Raw genomic sequence first — 12,926 nt, 5'->3', positions numbered from 1 at the left:
TGTGACGTCAGTGAGAATGTTCTAGGGAAAAAGGACCGTTGAAAGGATAATCGCTCTCTTGGGTTTTTGTGCTGGAGGAGGAGGTTCAGCCATTGTTGTGCGGGCTGGTGAGGAGAGCTTTGTTTGGAGCTGGTGGAACTTTGGCAATTTCGATCGCAAGGAGGAGGTTTTAGCGGCGGTTTGTGGGGCTCTTGGGGCTTCGGATGGAGTGGAGAGCAAAAGAGGCCTGTCTCGGCTGTTTGCTTCATGCCTGGGTCTTTGACACGCGGCACCGGCGCCATTTTTTGAGTGCTTCCCGCGCAAGTGGATACACCGGCTACAACGACCACCCAGCTCCTAAAAGCCATATTGGACCAAAGCTGAGTGCTGGCCATTGAAAGGGAAAACATTTTATTTCTTTATCTTTCCCCTGTGTGTCGTATTTGTGGCTGAGTGGAGACGTCTCAAAGTAGGAAATATTACATTTACCTCAGCATTTATTTTATTCCCTGATTTACTTCACTAAATCCATTGTGTGGCATTTTTTATTTGTCGTGTCGTGTCTGTTCATTGTGGGTTTCGGATTAAACCCTTGTGCTTCCGTTCAGGTAAGTGCTTGTTTCCTTCAACCCACGCGCGACGGACCAACCGCCAATTTCGGCTATCCGCCTCGGAATTAAGGACCGTTCTGGTTAGCTTAATTGCTGGTGACAGGACAATATTAACAACCAAAGTTGTCCGGGTCTTTATGGTCAACCCTCTCTCTAAAATAGCATTTCGCTGACTTAGGTGAGGGACACCGGACACATACGTACTAAATTATAACGGGTAATTCGAAGGGAATCTGAAGATAAGTTCTAAAAGGTAATTCTAAAGGGAATTTGAAAGGGGGTTCTATAGGGAATTCTAAACGGTAGTTCAAATGGGTAATTCTAAAGGGTAATTATAAAGGGAATTATAAAGGGAAGTTCTAATGGGTATTCTAAAAGATAATTATAAAGGGTTCTTAAAGGTAATTCTAAAGGGAATTCTAAAGGGTAATTCTAATGAGACTTCTAAAGGGTAATTCCAAAGGGAATTCCAAAGGTTAATTCTAATGGGAATTCTAAAGGGCAATTCTAAAGGGAATTCTAAAGGGTAATTCTATAGGAAATTCTAAAGGGTAGTTCCAATGGGTAATTCTAAAGGGTTATAAAGGGTAATTCTAAAGGGTAGTTCCAATGTGTAATTCTAAATGGTTTTAAAGGATAGTTCTAAGATATTCTAAAGGGTAATTCTAAAGGATCATTCTAAAGGGAATTCAAAATGGTAATTCCAAAGGGTAATTCTAATAGGTTCTAAAGGGTAATTCTAAACGGTAATTGTAATGGGTTTTTTTCGTTTCTAGGTTTTGCCTATTTCATATTTTAAATGACAAACTAAACCACTCCCTTCAGACACAGATTCCATTTTAATGTATATACGGCAAATGTTTAAAAATAAGAGGCGTAAGAGGTGCTCGGTACCATTGCCTAGCGAACAGTTCCAGTGTAAGCTCCATTGTCTTGGTTCACCTGACGTGCAGTGGGCAGACAAAGTCGTGCAGCGCAAACTTTTATTCACGGATATTTTATTTTATGGGAAATTTCCTACTGTTTTGTTTGACTTTGGGATATTTTCTTTTCCTGGGATATTGACTGAGTTGCGTCAGTATGCGAAATATCAGCATCTTCGCCACCGAGAAGGTGTTAAACATTTATGTGAGTGAGTGAGTGAGTCAGTGAGTGAGTGAATGAGTGGTTAGAAAGAGCTGTACATATTAGATAAACAATTTATTTTGTACTTCATGAGCTTTATATATTGTATTTTTATTTTTCTCAGCTGCATCAACATCGCCTCCAACAACACAACCAGCAACATCATCTAAAAACATGGTCTACACCATAAGCTTTAAGATTGTGAATAAGGCATTCCACGAAGACCTTTATAACTCCTCATCACCTGCCTTTCTACAACTGGCTCAGGAAATTGAAGACCCGGTAAGATACTGTACAGTACTGTAATTGTGAAAAAAAATTGTACAGAGAGTCGATGTTCATAGGAGAACTAGAACACAGAATATGCACCAGTAAATAACAGAAGGCAAAGAACAGTGGAAATAGGAGAGGGAAGTGCAACACATCAACACCAGGGTGGAGGGACAAAATGGCGGGGCCTTGGGGGAACTAGAACAGCACTTGGTAGAGCGTATAGCTCCGCCAGGCTAAATAGTTTACCTTTTGTATTCCACGGATGAGCCAGATCTACATCAGAACCTGAACCAAAATCGAATTGGCTTGTCTTGTCACCAACTCAACTCATCCATCAGGTTTTGTCATAATCCGCCTACTGAAGGAACTGCGCTCCAACGCGAGTCGAAAGAATTGACGCGACCAAAGACGGAATTCGTCCGAGTTGCTTTATTGAAACAAAACAGCTCAGGTATTCTGACAAGCCCGTTTATCGGGGAGCAATATATATACACATTTATGTCGGGAAGTTTGCCCGGCAAAAGCTATACCGGGCATGCCCGGGTGTCAAGGGCGAGCCTTGGAAAGGCGAGTCTGGACCTGCCCGGGCGTGTTTGGCTGCGGCCTGGCAAGTCGAGGCAGGGCGTGCCCGGGCGCTCTGGGCGAGCCCTGGAAAGGCAATAGCGGGCATGCCCGGACGCTCTGGGCGAGACCTGGAAAGGCGATAGCGGGCATGCCTGGACGCTCTGGGCGAGCCCTGAAAAGGCGATAGCGGGCATGCCCGGACGCTCTGGGCGAGCCCTGGAAAGGCGAGAGCGGGCATGCCCGGGAAAGACGAGACCGGGCGTGCCCGGGAGGTTCGGGCGTGCCCGGGAACAGTGAGTCCGGGTATGCCCGGGAGAGGCGCGTCTGGCCGTGTTCTGGCCGGTGCAAGGCGATTGTGTGCATCCAGCGGTAACCGCTACACACGCCCCTCCAGAATCGACCTGCACCGGCAGGGTCAATTTAAGGGGGGTCCGGATGACCCGGCCGAAGCGACCCCTGGAGGGTCGTGGGGAGGGGTCCGACGTGGTGGTGGGTGGTCGAGCGGGGGGAACTGTGGACGGGGGGCGGCCTCGCCGCGGAGGAAGGGCCAACCGTGGTGGTCGGTCGACGTCCATGTGCGCCGGTTTGAGGCGGTCCACAGAAATCCGGTCCGGCCGGCCGCCGAAGTCGACGATGAAAGACTTGTCGCCCCGTCGCAGGACCCGGAAGGGCCCATCGTACGGCGGCCGGAGTGGCCCCCGGTGCGCGTCATGACGCACAAAGACGTACTCCGCTGTGCGAAGCGCCGGGGGGACGTAGGCCTGGGGGCCACCGTGGCGGGACGCCGGCACGGGGGCAAATCGTCGGGCGGCCTCCTGGAGGTCCGAGCGCTGGCGAGCGGCGGACCAAGGACTGGTAGCGTCGGGCACGAATTCGCCCGGGACGCGGAGCGGCTGGCCGTAGACGAGCTCGGCGGCGGACGCCTGGAGGTCTTTCTTGGGGGCCGTGCGAAGGCCCAAAAGGACCCACGGCAGCCGGTCGGCCCAACCGTCGTCCTGAAGGCCAGCCATGAGTGCGGCCTTCATGGAGCGGTGAAACCGCTCGCACAACCCGTTGGCTTGGGGGTGGTAGGCCGTGGTGCGGTGCAGCGTGACCCCCAACGAAAGGGCGACCGCGCCCCAAAGCTCAGACGTGAACTGTGGGCCGCGGTCGGACGAGATGTCCGCTGGTGCGCCGAAGCGCGCGACCCAGGTGGCGATGAACGCCTGCGCCACGTCGGCGGTGGTGGTGGAGGCGAGGGGCACAGCCTCCGGCCACCTGGTGGTCCTGTCCACCATGGTGAGCAGGTGGGTGAACCCCCGCGAGGGGGGCAGGGGACCCACCAGGTCCACGTGGACGTGGTCGAAACGCCGTTCAGGCACGGCGAAAGGTGCCAGCAGGGCCTGGGTGTGGCGGTGGACCTTGACCCGCTGGCAGGCCGTGCAGGCGTTGGCCCAGTCGCGGATGTTTCGTCGAAGGCCGTGCCAGACGAAACGCGCCGACACCAGCTTCTGAGAAGCTTTCCGGCCCGGGTGAGAAAGGCCGTGGATGGAGGCGAAGATCCGGCGCTGCCAGGAAACGGGCACGATGGGGCGAGGCTGGCCCTGGGAGACGTCGCAGAGCAGGACGGTGCCCGCGAAGGGAATGTTGGCCAGGCGGAGGCCCGTGTCCGCCGCACGGAGTGCCTGCACCGAGGCGTCGGTGGTCTCGTCGGCCCCCATGAGCGCGAAGTCCACGCCGAGGTGGACTCCAGGTTCACGCTGGCCCGAGAAAGACAGTCGGCCACGGCGTTGTCTTTGCCGGCGACGTGCCGGATGTCCGTGGTGAACTCCGACACGGCGGAGAGGTGGCGCTGCTGGCGGGCCGACCACGGCTCCGTGACTTTAGCCATTGCGTAGACCAACGGCTTGTGGTCGACGAAAGCCGTGAACGGGCGGCCCTCCAGGAGGTGTCGGAAATGGCGAACGGCCAGGAATAGCCCGAGCAGCTCGCGGTCGAACGTGCTGTAGTTTAACTCGTTCGGCCGGAGTTGCCGGCTGAAAAAAGCGAGTGGCTGCCAAACCCCGTCCACCCATTGCTCATGGACGGTGCCCACCGCGTAGTTGGAGGCATCCGTAGTGAGGGCAATGGGCGCGTTGAGCACCGGGTGAGCCAGCAGCGTTGCGTCGGCGAGGGCCCGTTTGGCGCTGGCGAAGGCCGCGTCCATGGCCGCGGACCAAACAATGTCATGCTTGGCCGGCTTGCCCCGGAGGGCCTCGTAAAGGGGCCGCATGAGCTGAGCAGCGCGGGGCACGAATCGGTGATAAAAATTCACCATGCCGAGGAACTCTTGGAGGGCCTTGATGGAACGGGGACGCGGGAACGTGGTGATGGCCTCGACCTTGGTCGGCAGCGGCACGGCCCCGGTCTTGGTGATGCGGTGGCCCAAAAAGTCAACGGTCGTCGCGCCGAAGTGGCATTTGACCGGGTTGACAATTAAGCCGTGCTCGCTGAGGCGACCGAACAGTGTTCGGAGGTGGAGGAGGTGCTCGGCACGGGACGTGCTGGCGACGAGGATATCGTGCAGATAGACGAAAAGAAACGGCAGGTCGCGCAGCACGCCGTCCATCAAGCGCTGGAACGCCTGGGCCGCGTTCTTGAGGCCAAACGGCATCCGCAAAAATTCGAACAGGCCGAACGGCGTGATGACGGCCGTCTTCGGGACGTCGGCCGCCCGGACAGGTACCTGGTGGTAGCCCCGTATCAGGTCAATTTTCGAAAAGATGACCCGTCCCGCCAAACGGGCGGAAAAGTCCTGAATATGCGGGATCGGGTATCTGTCGGGGGTGGTAGCGTCGTTGAGACGGCGGTAGTCGCCACACGGGCGCCATCCACCCCCCGGCTTTGGCACGATGTGCAGTGGCGAGGCCCACGCGCTATCGGAGCGCCGCACGATGCCGAGGTGCTCCAACGCGTCGAACTCGGCCTTCGCCACGGCGAGCTTGGCCGGGTCTAGGTGGCGGGCCCTGGCGTAGACCGGCGGGCCCGTAGTGGGTATGTGGTGCTCGATCCCGTGCCGCACCGCGACGGCCGAAAACGTCGGCCGCGTGAGGGCCGGGAATTCCGCGAGCAGGCGAGCGAACTCGTTCGCTGCCGGGAGGGCGCACGCCAGTTCGGTCGGCGCGGAGCTGCTCATCGTGCACGCCAGGGAGCTGAAGGTCTCGGCGTTGACAAGGCGACGACGTTTGACGTCGACCAGCAGCCCGTGCGTGCAGAGGAAGTCGGCGCCCAGCAAAGCCATGGGGACGCAGGCGGTCACAAAAGTCCATTGAAAACGCTGGCTGCCGAAGCAGAGGGTGACGACGCGTGGGCCGAAAGTGCGTATGGCCGAGCCATTAGCAGCGACCAAAGAGGGGCCGCAAACGGCGTCCCGCCTGTCCTGCTCGGAGGCGGGTATGACGCTCAGTTGGGCGCCGGTGTCACACAGGAAACGCCGCCCAGACGCTTTGTCCCGAATAAACAGCAAGTTGCCCGAGTGGCCGGCGCTCATGGCTGGGAATGAACGCCGGCCCGGCCGTTTCCCGACCTGCCGAAAGTGCACGGGGGCCGGCACGTCCGAGCCTTGTGTCCGAACCTGGCGTGGTAATAACACCACGCACGGTCAGGTGGAGGACCCGGCCGTCGTGTCGGAAGCAGGCGGTGTGGCGTGGTGGCCGCCAGTTGCACCGGCAGTTCGGCCTCCAACCACGCAGGGCGCTCGGGCGTCGTGGGCGTCGCCTCGGACGGCGGCGGGCTCCAGGTAACCGCGCCGATGTGCTGGCCCGCCGAGGAGATCTTATCGGCTTCCCTGGCGAGGGCGCGGGAATCCGTGATCAACGTGCCAGCCAGGGCGAGGCGTACCGGGTGAGGCAGCTGGCGAAGGAACAGCTCGCGGAACAGAAAATCCGGAGAGTGCTCACCGAGCAACGAGAGCATATAGTCCATGCGCTCTGACGGGCGCGTGTCGCCGAGCTCGGGCAGAGCGAGCAGGCGCCGTGCGCGTGCTGCCGGTGAGAGGGCGAAAGCGTCGAGGAGGAGTGTCTTCAGCGCGTCGTATTTGTCAGCAGCCGGCGGGTGCTCGAGGAGGCTCAAGGCGCGGGCCGCGGTGGCGGAACCGAGCGCCGCCACAACATGGTGGAAGCGGGTGTCGTCCGCGGTGATGCCTCGCAGGGCGAACTGAGAGTCCGCCTGAGCGAACCAAACAGCCGCGTGAGCCTCCCAGAAGGTAGGCAGTTTAAGCATCATTGCCGTATCCATGTCGGTAGGTCACCAATGAAGGAACTGCGCTCCAACGCGAGTCGTAAGAATTGACGCGACCAAAGACGGAATTCGTCCGAGTTGCTTTATTAAAACAAAACAGCTCAGGTATTCTGACAAGCCCGTTTATCGGGCAGCAATATATATACACATTTATGTCGGGAAGTTTGCCCGGCAAAAGCTATACCGGGCATGCACGGGTGTCAAGGGCGAGCCTTGGAAAGGCGAGTCTGGACCTGCCCGGGCGTGTTTGGCTGCGGCCTGGCAAGTCGAGGCTGGGCGTGCCCGGGCGCTCTGGGCGAGCCCTGGAAAGGCGATAGCGGGCATGCCCCGACGCTCTGGGCGAGCCCTGGAAAGGCGATAGCGGGCATGCCTGGGAAAGACGAGACCGGGCGTGCCCGGGAGGTTCGGGCGTGCCCGGGAACAGTGAGTCCGGGCATGCCCGGGAGAGGCGCGTCTGGCCGTGTTCTGGCCGGTGCAAGGCGATTGTGTGCATCCAGCGGTAACCGCTACACTACAACGTTTTGAGATATATCATGCTATATTTTATCATTTTTTGCCTTAACTCTCAATGGTGAAGAATCACTTAAAAATTCTAGTCTGGATCCGGATCTGGATCTTCGCCGAAATTGAATAAATTCGTCCTTGTCCAACACCCAACCTGTCCACCAAGTCTCGTCCTAATCTGTCTATAACTGTTTGAGATATCATGCTCGATGTCATTTTGTCCCTGTCTCTCAATGGTGAAGAATCACCTAAGAATTCTAGTATCCGGATCTGGATCTTCACAAAAATCTAGTAAATTCGTCCTTGTCCAACAGCCAACCTGTCCACCAAGTTTACTCTGAACCCGTCCATAAGGTTTTGAGATATCCTGCTCACAGACAAACAAGCAAACAGACAGGCAACCAAATAGGGATTAAAACACAACCCCGTCCACCTTCGGTTGCACAGGTGACTAGAGAGCATCTGAAATGGAAAGACTGTCCACGTCCGTTTGTATGCAGACGTCTTCCTCTTCTTCCTTATGCTCAAAATAACGAAAACAGTTTTTAAAAAACACAAAATAAAAATTGATTATTTTATGCAGCCTTGACCTTCGAGCTTTTTTATCTAAAAAAAAAAATTCAGCTTCTAGCTTTTGATTGGTGTACCAATTAATTGTGTGTGTTGGGGTTAGTTTTTATTGTGACGTAGAACCTTACCCTACATTAGTCTGGAATCTTAAAAAAAAATTGCATTTGGATCTCGATGAAGGATACTGATCATTCTCGTCTCGATAGTGCAGAACGACTGTTAATTTGAATGGAACGTTTAGCCGGCTGTCTCATGTTAGTGTGAGTGTCTCTCATACATTCAAACACATCAAATAAAGCGATTTACATTATTTTATGGGTGGGAGTTGAGTCATGAAAGGAGGACGGGCTGGGGGATTAAACTTAATAACACTTCTTGTTTTAAACCAGAGAAATGATTTTAACTTTGGTCCTGTTTCCTTTTCAGATGAATACTGTGCTCAAGATTACTTATCCATCAACGTTCATCGCATACAAAGTTAACTCATTCGTGTAAGGAGAATCTATGAACAATCTTTTGGAATGCTGTATTGCCTTTGAATCCTGTGTTTTATTAAACATCTGTGTCTGACACGGATGTGATATTCACATTTATTTTTCCCTTTATGAGGTTCATTTAATATGTTCTGTTTTTGCATGAACAAGGTTCCTTGTGGAATATGTGTTATTTTGCTTAGTACAAGCTAAAGTATACATTATTTGGTGAAACACGGGTTTCTCCATTAGAATAACCAGCAACGGTACCCGCCCTATGGGCGGGGCTTCAATTGGGAGGCCCAAATGAAAAGGCAAAATATCAGAAATTGAAGGCTTTTTTTTATTTTAAACGATTCATATAAACATCCGTTAAATCACATCACACGCAAATCATCAAAATCTAAACAATATTTGTAGAATTTCAATAAAAGCCGCATCACTGTTCATATCGGTAAATATTATTCCATCGTGTTTGGAAAAACGGGAAAATTGGAAAAACAATATCGCCTATTTTACTCCAAAGGGTCCCAGGATTACCCACCAAAAATTTAGTTGCGATCGGTTGAGCCGTTTTTGCGGTACCTGGGAACAGACAGACGGACAGACATTTGGTGAATTATAGGAAGATGATTTGGAACAGAAAACGTGCAAAACGTGTCCAGGAGAAGATTTTGTGTCAAAACGCTTTTATTAAGCATAAAATATTTGCCGTGCTGCCCCTTTGCCACCTTGAGTAACATATCACTGAGACATCTAGTGTCAGAATCATGAAACTTCGCACCCAGTGGTGGGACGAACTAATGTGGGGACTGCACTTTGTTTCATTTGAATATCTTGAACCGTTTTAGAGAAAAACAATAGGAGGCATCACTTTTCAACACATATAACTACATGTAAATTAGTTGCGATCAGTTGCGATCAGTTGCGATCAGTTCAGTTTGCGATCAGTTCAGTTCAGTTGCGTTTCAGTTCAGTTTGTTCAGTTTCAGTTTCAGTTTCAGTTCAGTTCAGTTTGCGATCAGTTCAGTTGCGATCAGATCAGTTTGCGATCAGTTGCGAAATTAGTTGCGACAAATTTAGTTGCGATCGGTTCAGCCGTTTTTGCGGTACCTGGGAACAGACAGACGGACAGACATTTGGTGAATTATAGGAAGATGATTTGGAACAGAAAACGTGCAAAACGTGTCCAGGAGAAGATTTTGTGTCAAAACGCTTTTATTAAGCATAAAATATTTGCCGTGCTGCCCCTTTGCCACCTTGAGTAACATATCACTGAGACATCTAGTGTCAGAATCATGAAACTTCGCACCCAGTGGTGGGACGAACTAATGTGGGGACTGCACTTTGTTTCATTTGAATATCTTGAACCGTTTTAGAGAAAAACAATAGGAGGCATCACTTTTCAACACATATAACTACATGTAAATTAGTGAAAACAACCATGTCCAAGTTACACAATTTTTGTGTTGAAAAATAATAATCATTTGTAGTTCTTTGAATATATCGAGTATCTTGTTTCTTGAACAATTTGAAAGCTGAAACCTGAAATTATAAAACCTGAAGACATTTGAGTTTGCGTCCTCGATGGAGTACAATTGAATAACCCTGAACATAAAAAAATAAAAATAGGAAATAGAAAGAGATTAGCTCTAAAATGTTTTGAAACAATTTGTATTGATTTCACAATATATGGATACATTTTAAAATTACCTTGGAATAAAAGTATTTTTATTTTCTATTACACAGGAAAAAGGTAAATTTAATTTCCCCAAACTTTCAATTTACGTGTTTAGAATAGGAATTAAAGTACAGTATTCATTAATCTTCATTGTAATTTTGATATTTTTTCAGGAATGGATCTGTTGTTGTCAAAAGTGAAAGTACCTTCAAAACCAGGGACCCACTGACTGCTGAGCATCTCTCTTTATATATCTTCAACTTGCGGAATGGGGCAGAAATAAACTTTCTGAATACCAATCTTAAAATCGCTTCGGACAGTGTGCAAATACAGAGTAAGTATTCATCATATTTTGAAGCATTATAGATAATGTTTTTAATTGAAGAATACGTTGCTTGCTCAATAAATTGTACGCAATGACAGGCCCGCAATCAAACAAAAACGCTGACGTGTTTTTATCCTTCAACACACAGATTTTTTTTATACCCTTCATGCACGTTTTTTTTATCTCCTTCGATGCACATGTTTTTATCTCCTTCAATACACGTTTTTTATATCCTTCAATACACATGTTTTTTATATCCTTCAATACACATGTTTTTATCTCCTTCAATACACGTTTTTTTATCTCCTTCAATACACATGTTTTTATCTCCTTCAATACACGTTTTTTATATCCTTCAATACACATGTTTTTATCTCCTTCAATACACGTTTTTTATCTCCTTCAATACACATGTTTTTATCTCCTTCAATACACGTTTTTTATATCCTTCAATACACATGTTTTTATCTCCTTCAATACACGTTTTTTATATCCTTCAATACACATGTTTTTATCTCCTTCAATACACGTTTTTTATATCCTTCAATACACATGTTTTTATCTCCTTCAATACACGTTTTTTTATCTCCTTCAATACACATGTTTTCATCTCCTTCAATACACGTTTTTTATATCCTTCAATACACATGTTTTTATCTCCTTCAATACACGTTTTTTATCTCCTTCAATACACATGTTTTTATCTCCTTCAATACACGTTTTTTATATCCTTCAATACACATGTTTTTATCTCCTTCAATACACGTTTTTTATATCCTTCAATACACATGTTTTTATCTCCTTCAATACACGTTTTTTTATCTCCTTCAATACACATGTTTTCATCTCCTTCAATACACGTTTTTTATATCCTTCAATACACATGTTTTTATCTCCTTCAATACACGTTTTTTATCTCCTTCAATACACATGTTTTTATCTCCTTCAATACACGTTTTTTATATCCTTCAATACACATGTTTTTATCTCCTTCAATACACGTTTTTTATATCCTTCAATACACATGTTTTTATCTCCTTCAATACACATGTGTTTTATATCCTTTATTGCCTCAAAACAGGGAACCATGATTGTCATGGGACCCGCAAGGCTAACCCCCGCTCCAGCGGGGAAAATGGCTTTAAACCGATCGTTCATTTTTCATTCAATACACATGTTTTTTTATATCCTTCAATACACATATTTTTTATATCCTTCAATAATAATAATAATAATAATACATTTATTTTATATAGCGCTTTTCAAGAAGCCCAAAGACGCTTTGACAGAGTACAAAAAAACAAGTGCAAAAAGACAAAAATCAACAGGTAAATAATCAAAGCAAAAGGAAGGAGAAGAGATAGTCAGGAGTTAAATGCTGTGGGTTAAATGTTGAATGCAGTGTTGAACAGGTGGGTCGTGAGTGATGTTTTGAATGTGGTGAGTGAGGAGGAGTCTCTGATGGTGTGAGGTAGTGAGTTCCAGAGGGTGGGAGCAGCGATGGAGAAAGCCCTGTCCCCCCAGGATCTGAATTTGGTCCGGATGGGGGTGGGGGGGGGGGGGTCAGGAGGTTGGTACCAGCAGAGCGGAGGTTGCGGGTGAGAGTGTGTCTGGAGAGGAGGTCAGTCAGGTAGGATGGGGCCAGGTTATGGAGGGCTTTGTAGGTCAAGAGGAGGATTTTGTTCTGGATTCTCTGGGGGATGGGGAGCCAGTGAAGCTTGTAAAGGACGGGGGTGATGTGGTCACGGGTCCGGGAATGGGTGAGTAGACAGGCAGCGGAGTTCTGAATGTATTGGAGTTTATTGATGATTATTGAGGGTGAACCAAAGAGGAGGCTGTTGCAGTAGTCCAGACGGGAGGTGATGAAGGCGTGGATGAGGGTTTCTGCAGCCGTGGAGGAGAGGGATGGACGGAGACGGGCGATGTTTTTCAGGTGAAAGAAGGCTGTCTTTGTGATCTGTTTAGTGTATTTGTCGAAGGAGAGGGTTTGGTCAAAGATGATGCCAAGATTCCGGATGTGAGGGGAGGTGGATACTGGGAAACCGTCGATGTTGAGGGCAAAGTTATGGGTGGATTTGGTGAGCGTTTTTGGGCCAATGATGATTATTTCAGATTTATCATAGTTAAGTTTGAGGAAGTTGATTTGAAGCCAGGATTTTATTTCAGTGATGCAGTTTGTCAGGATAGAGTGGGTGGCGGTGGAGATGGACTTGGTGGAGATGAAAAGCTGGATGTCATCAGCGAAGCAGTGGAATTGGAGACCATGACGGCGGATTAAGTGACCAAGGGGGGACAGGTACAGGATGAAGAGGAGGGGGCCAAGAACTGAACCTTGGGGGACACCTTGGGGGAGGGGAGCAGTGGGGGATTTGCAGTTATTGATGGAGATGAACTGGCGTCTGTCAGAGAGGTATGATTTGATCCAAGCGAGGGCAGTGCCGGTAATGTTAAAGGTGGTTTCAAGTCGGGTGAGGAGGATGGTGTGATTGATGGTGTCAAAGGCGGCGCTGAGGTCGAGGAGGATGAGAATGTTGAGGCTGCCAGCGTCAGAGGAGAGGAGAAGG

General features: G+C 49.5%; 1 protein-coding gene across 1 annotated transcript in view; it reads left to right on the top strand.

The window, feature by feature from the left end:
* The window catches only part of LOC137422593 (uncharacterized), a 34,856-nt gene that overhangs the window by 1,742 nt on the left and 20,188 nt on the right, over window positions 1-12,926 (top strand). Inside the window, exons 3-5 of the mRNA XM_068109316.2 lie at window positions 1,840-1,997; window positions 8,310-8,374; window positions 10,211-10,371. Coding sequence (XP_067965417.1) covers window positions 1,840-1,997; window positions 8,310-8,374; window positions 10,211-10,371 — 384 coding nt within the window. The remainder of the gene's footprint in view (window positions 1-1,839; window positions 1,998-8,309; window positions 8,375-10,210; window positions 10,372-12,926) is intronic.

The sequence above is a fragment of the Myxine glutinosa genome, chromosome 2 (genome assembly GCF_964187855.1).
Source record: "Myxine glutinosa chromosome 2, kmMyxGlut1.1, whole genome shotgun sequence".
Taxonomy (NCBI): domain Eukaryota; kingdom Metazoa; phylum Chordata; class Myxini; order Myxiniformes; family Myxinidae; genus Myxine; species Myxine glutinosa.
Note: the sequence above shows the minus strand (reverse complement) of the source record. Positions and strands in the feature narration are given on the sequence as shown.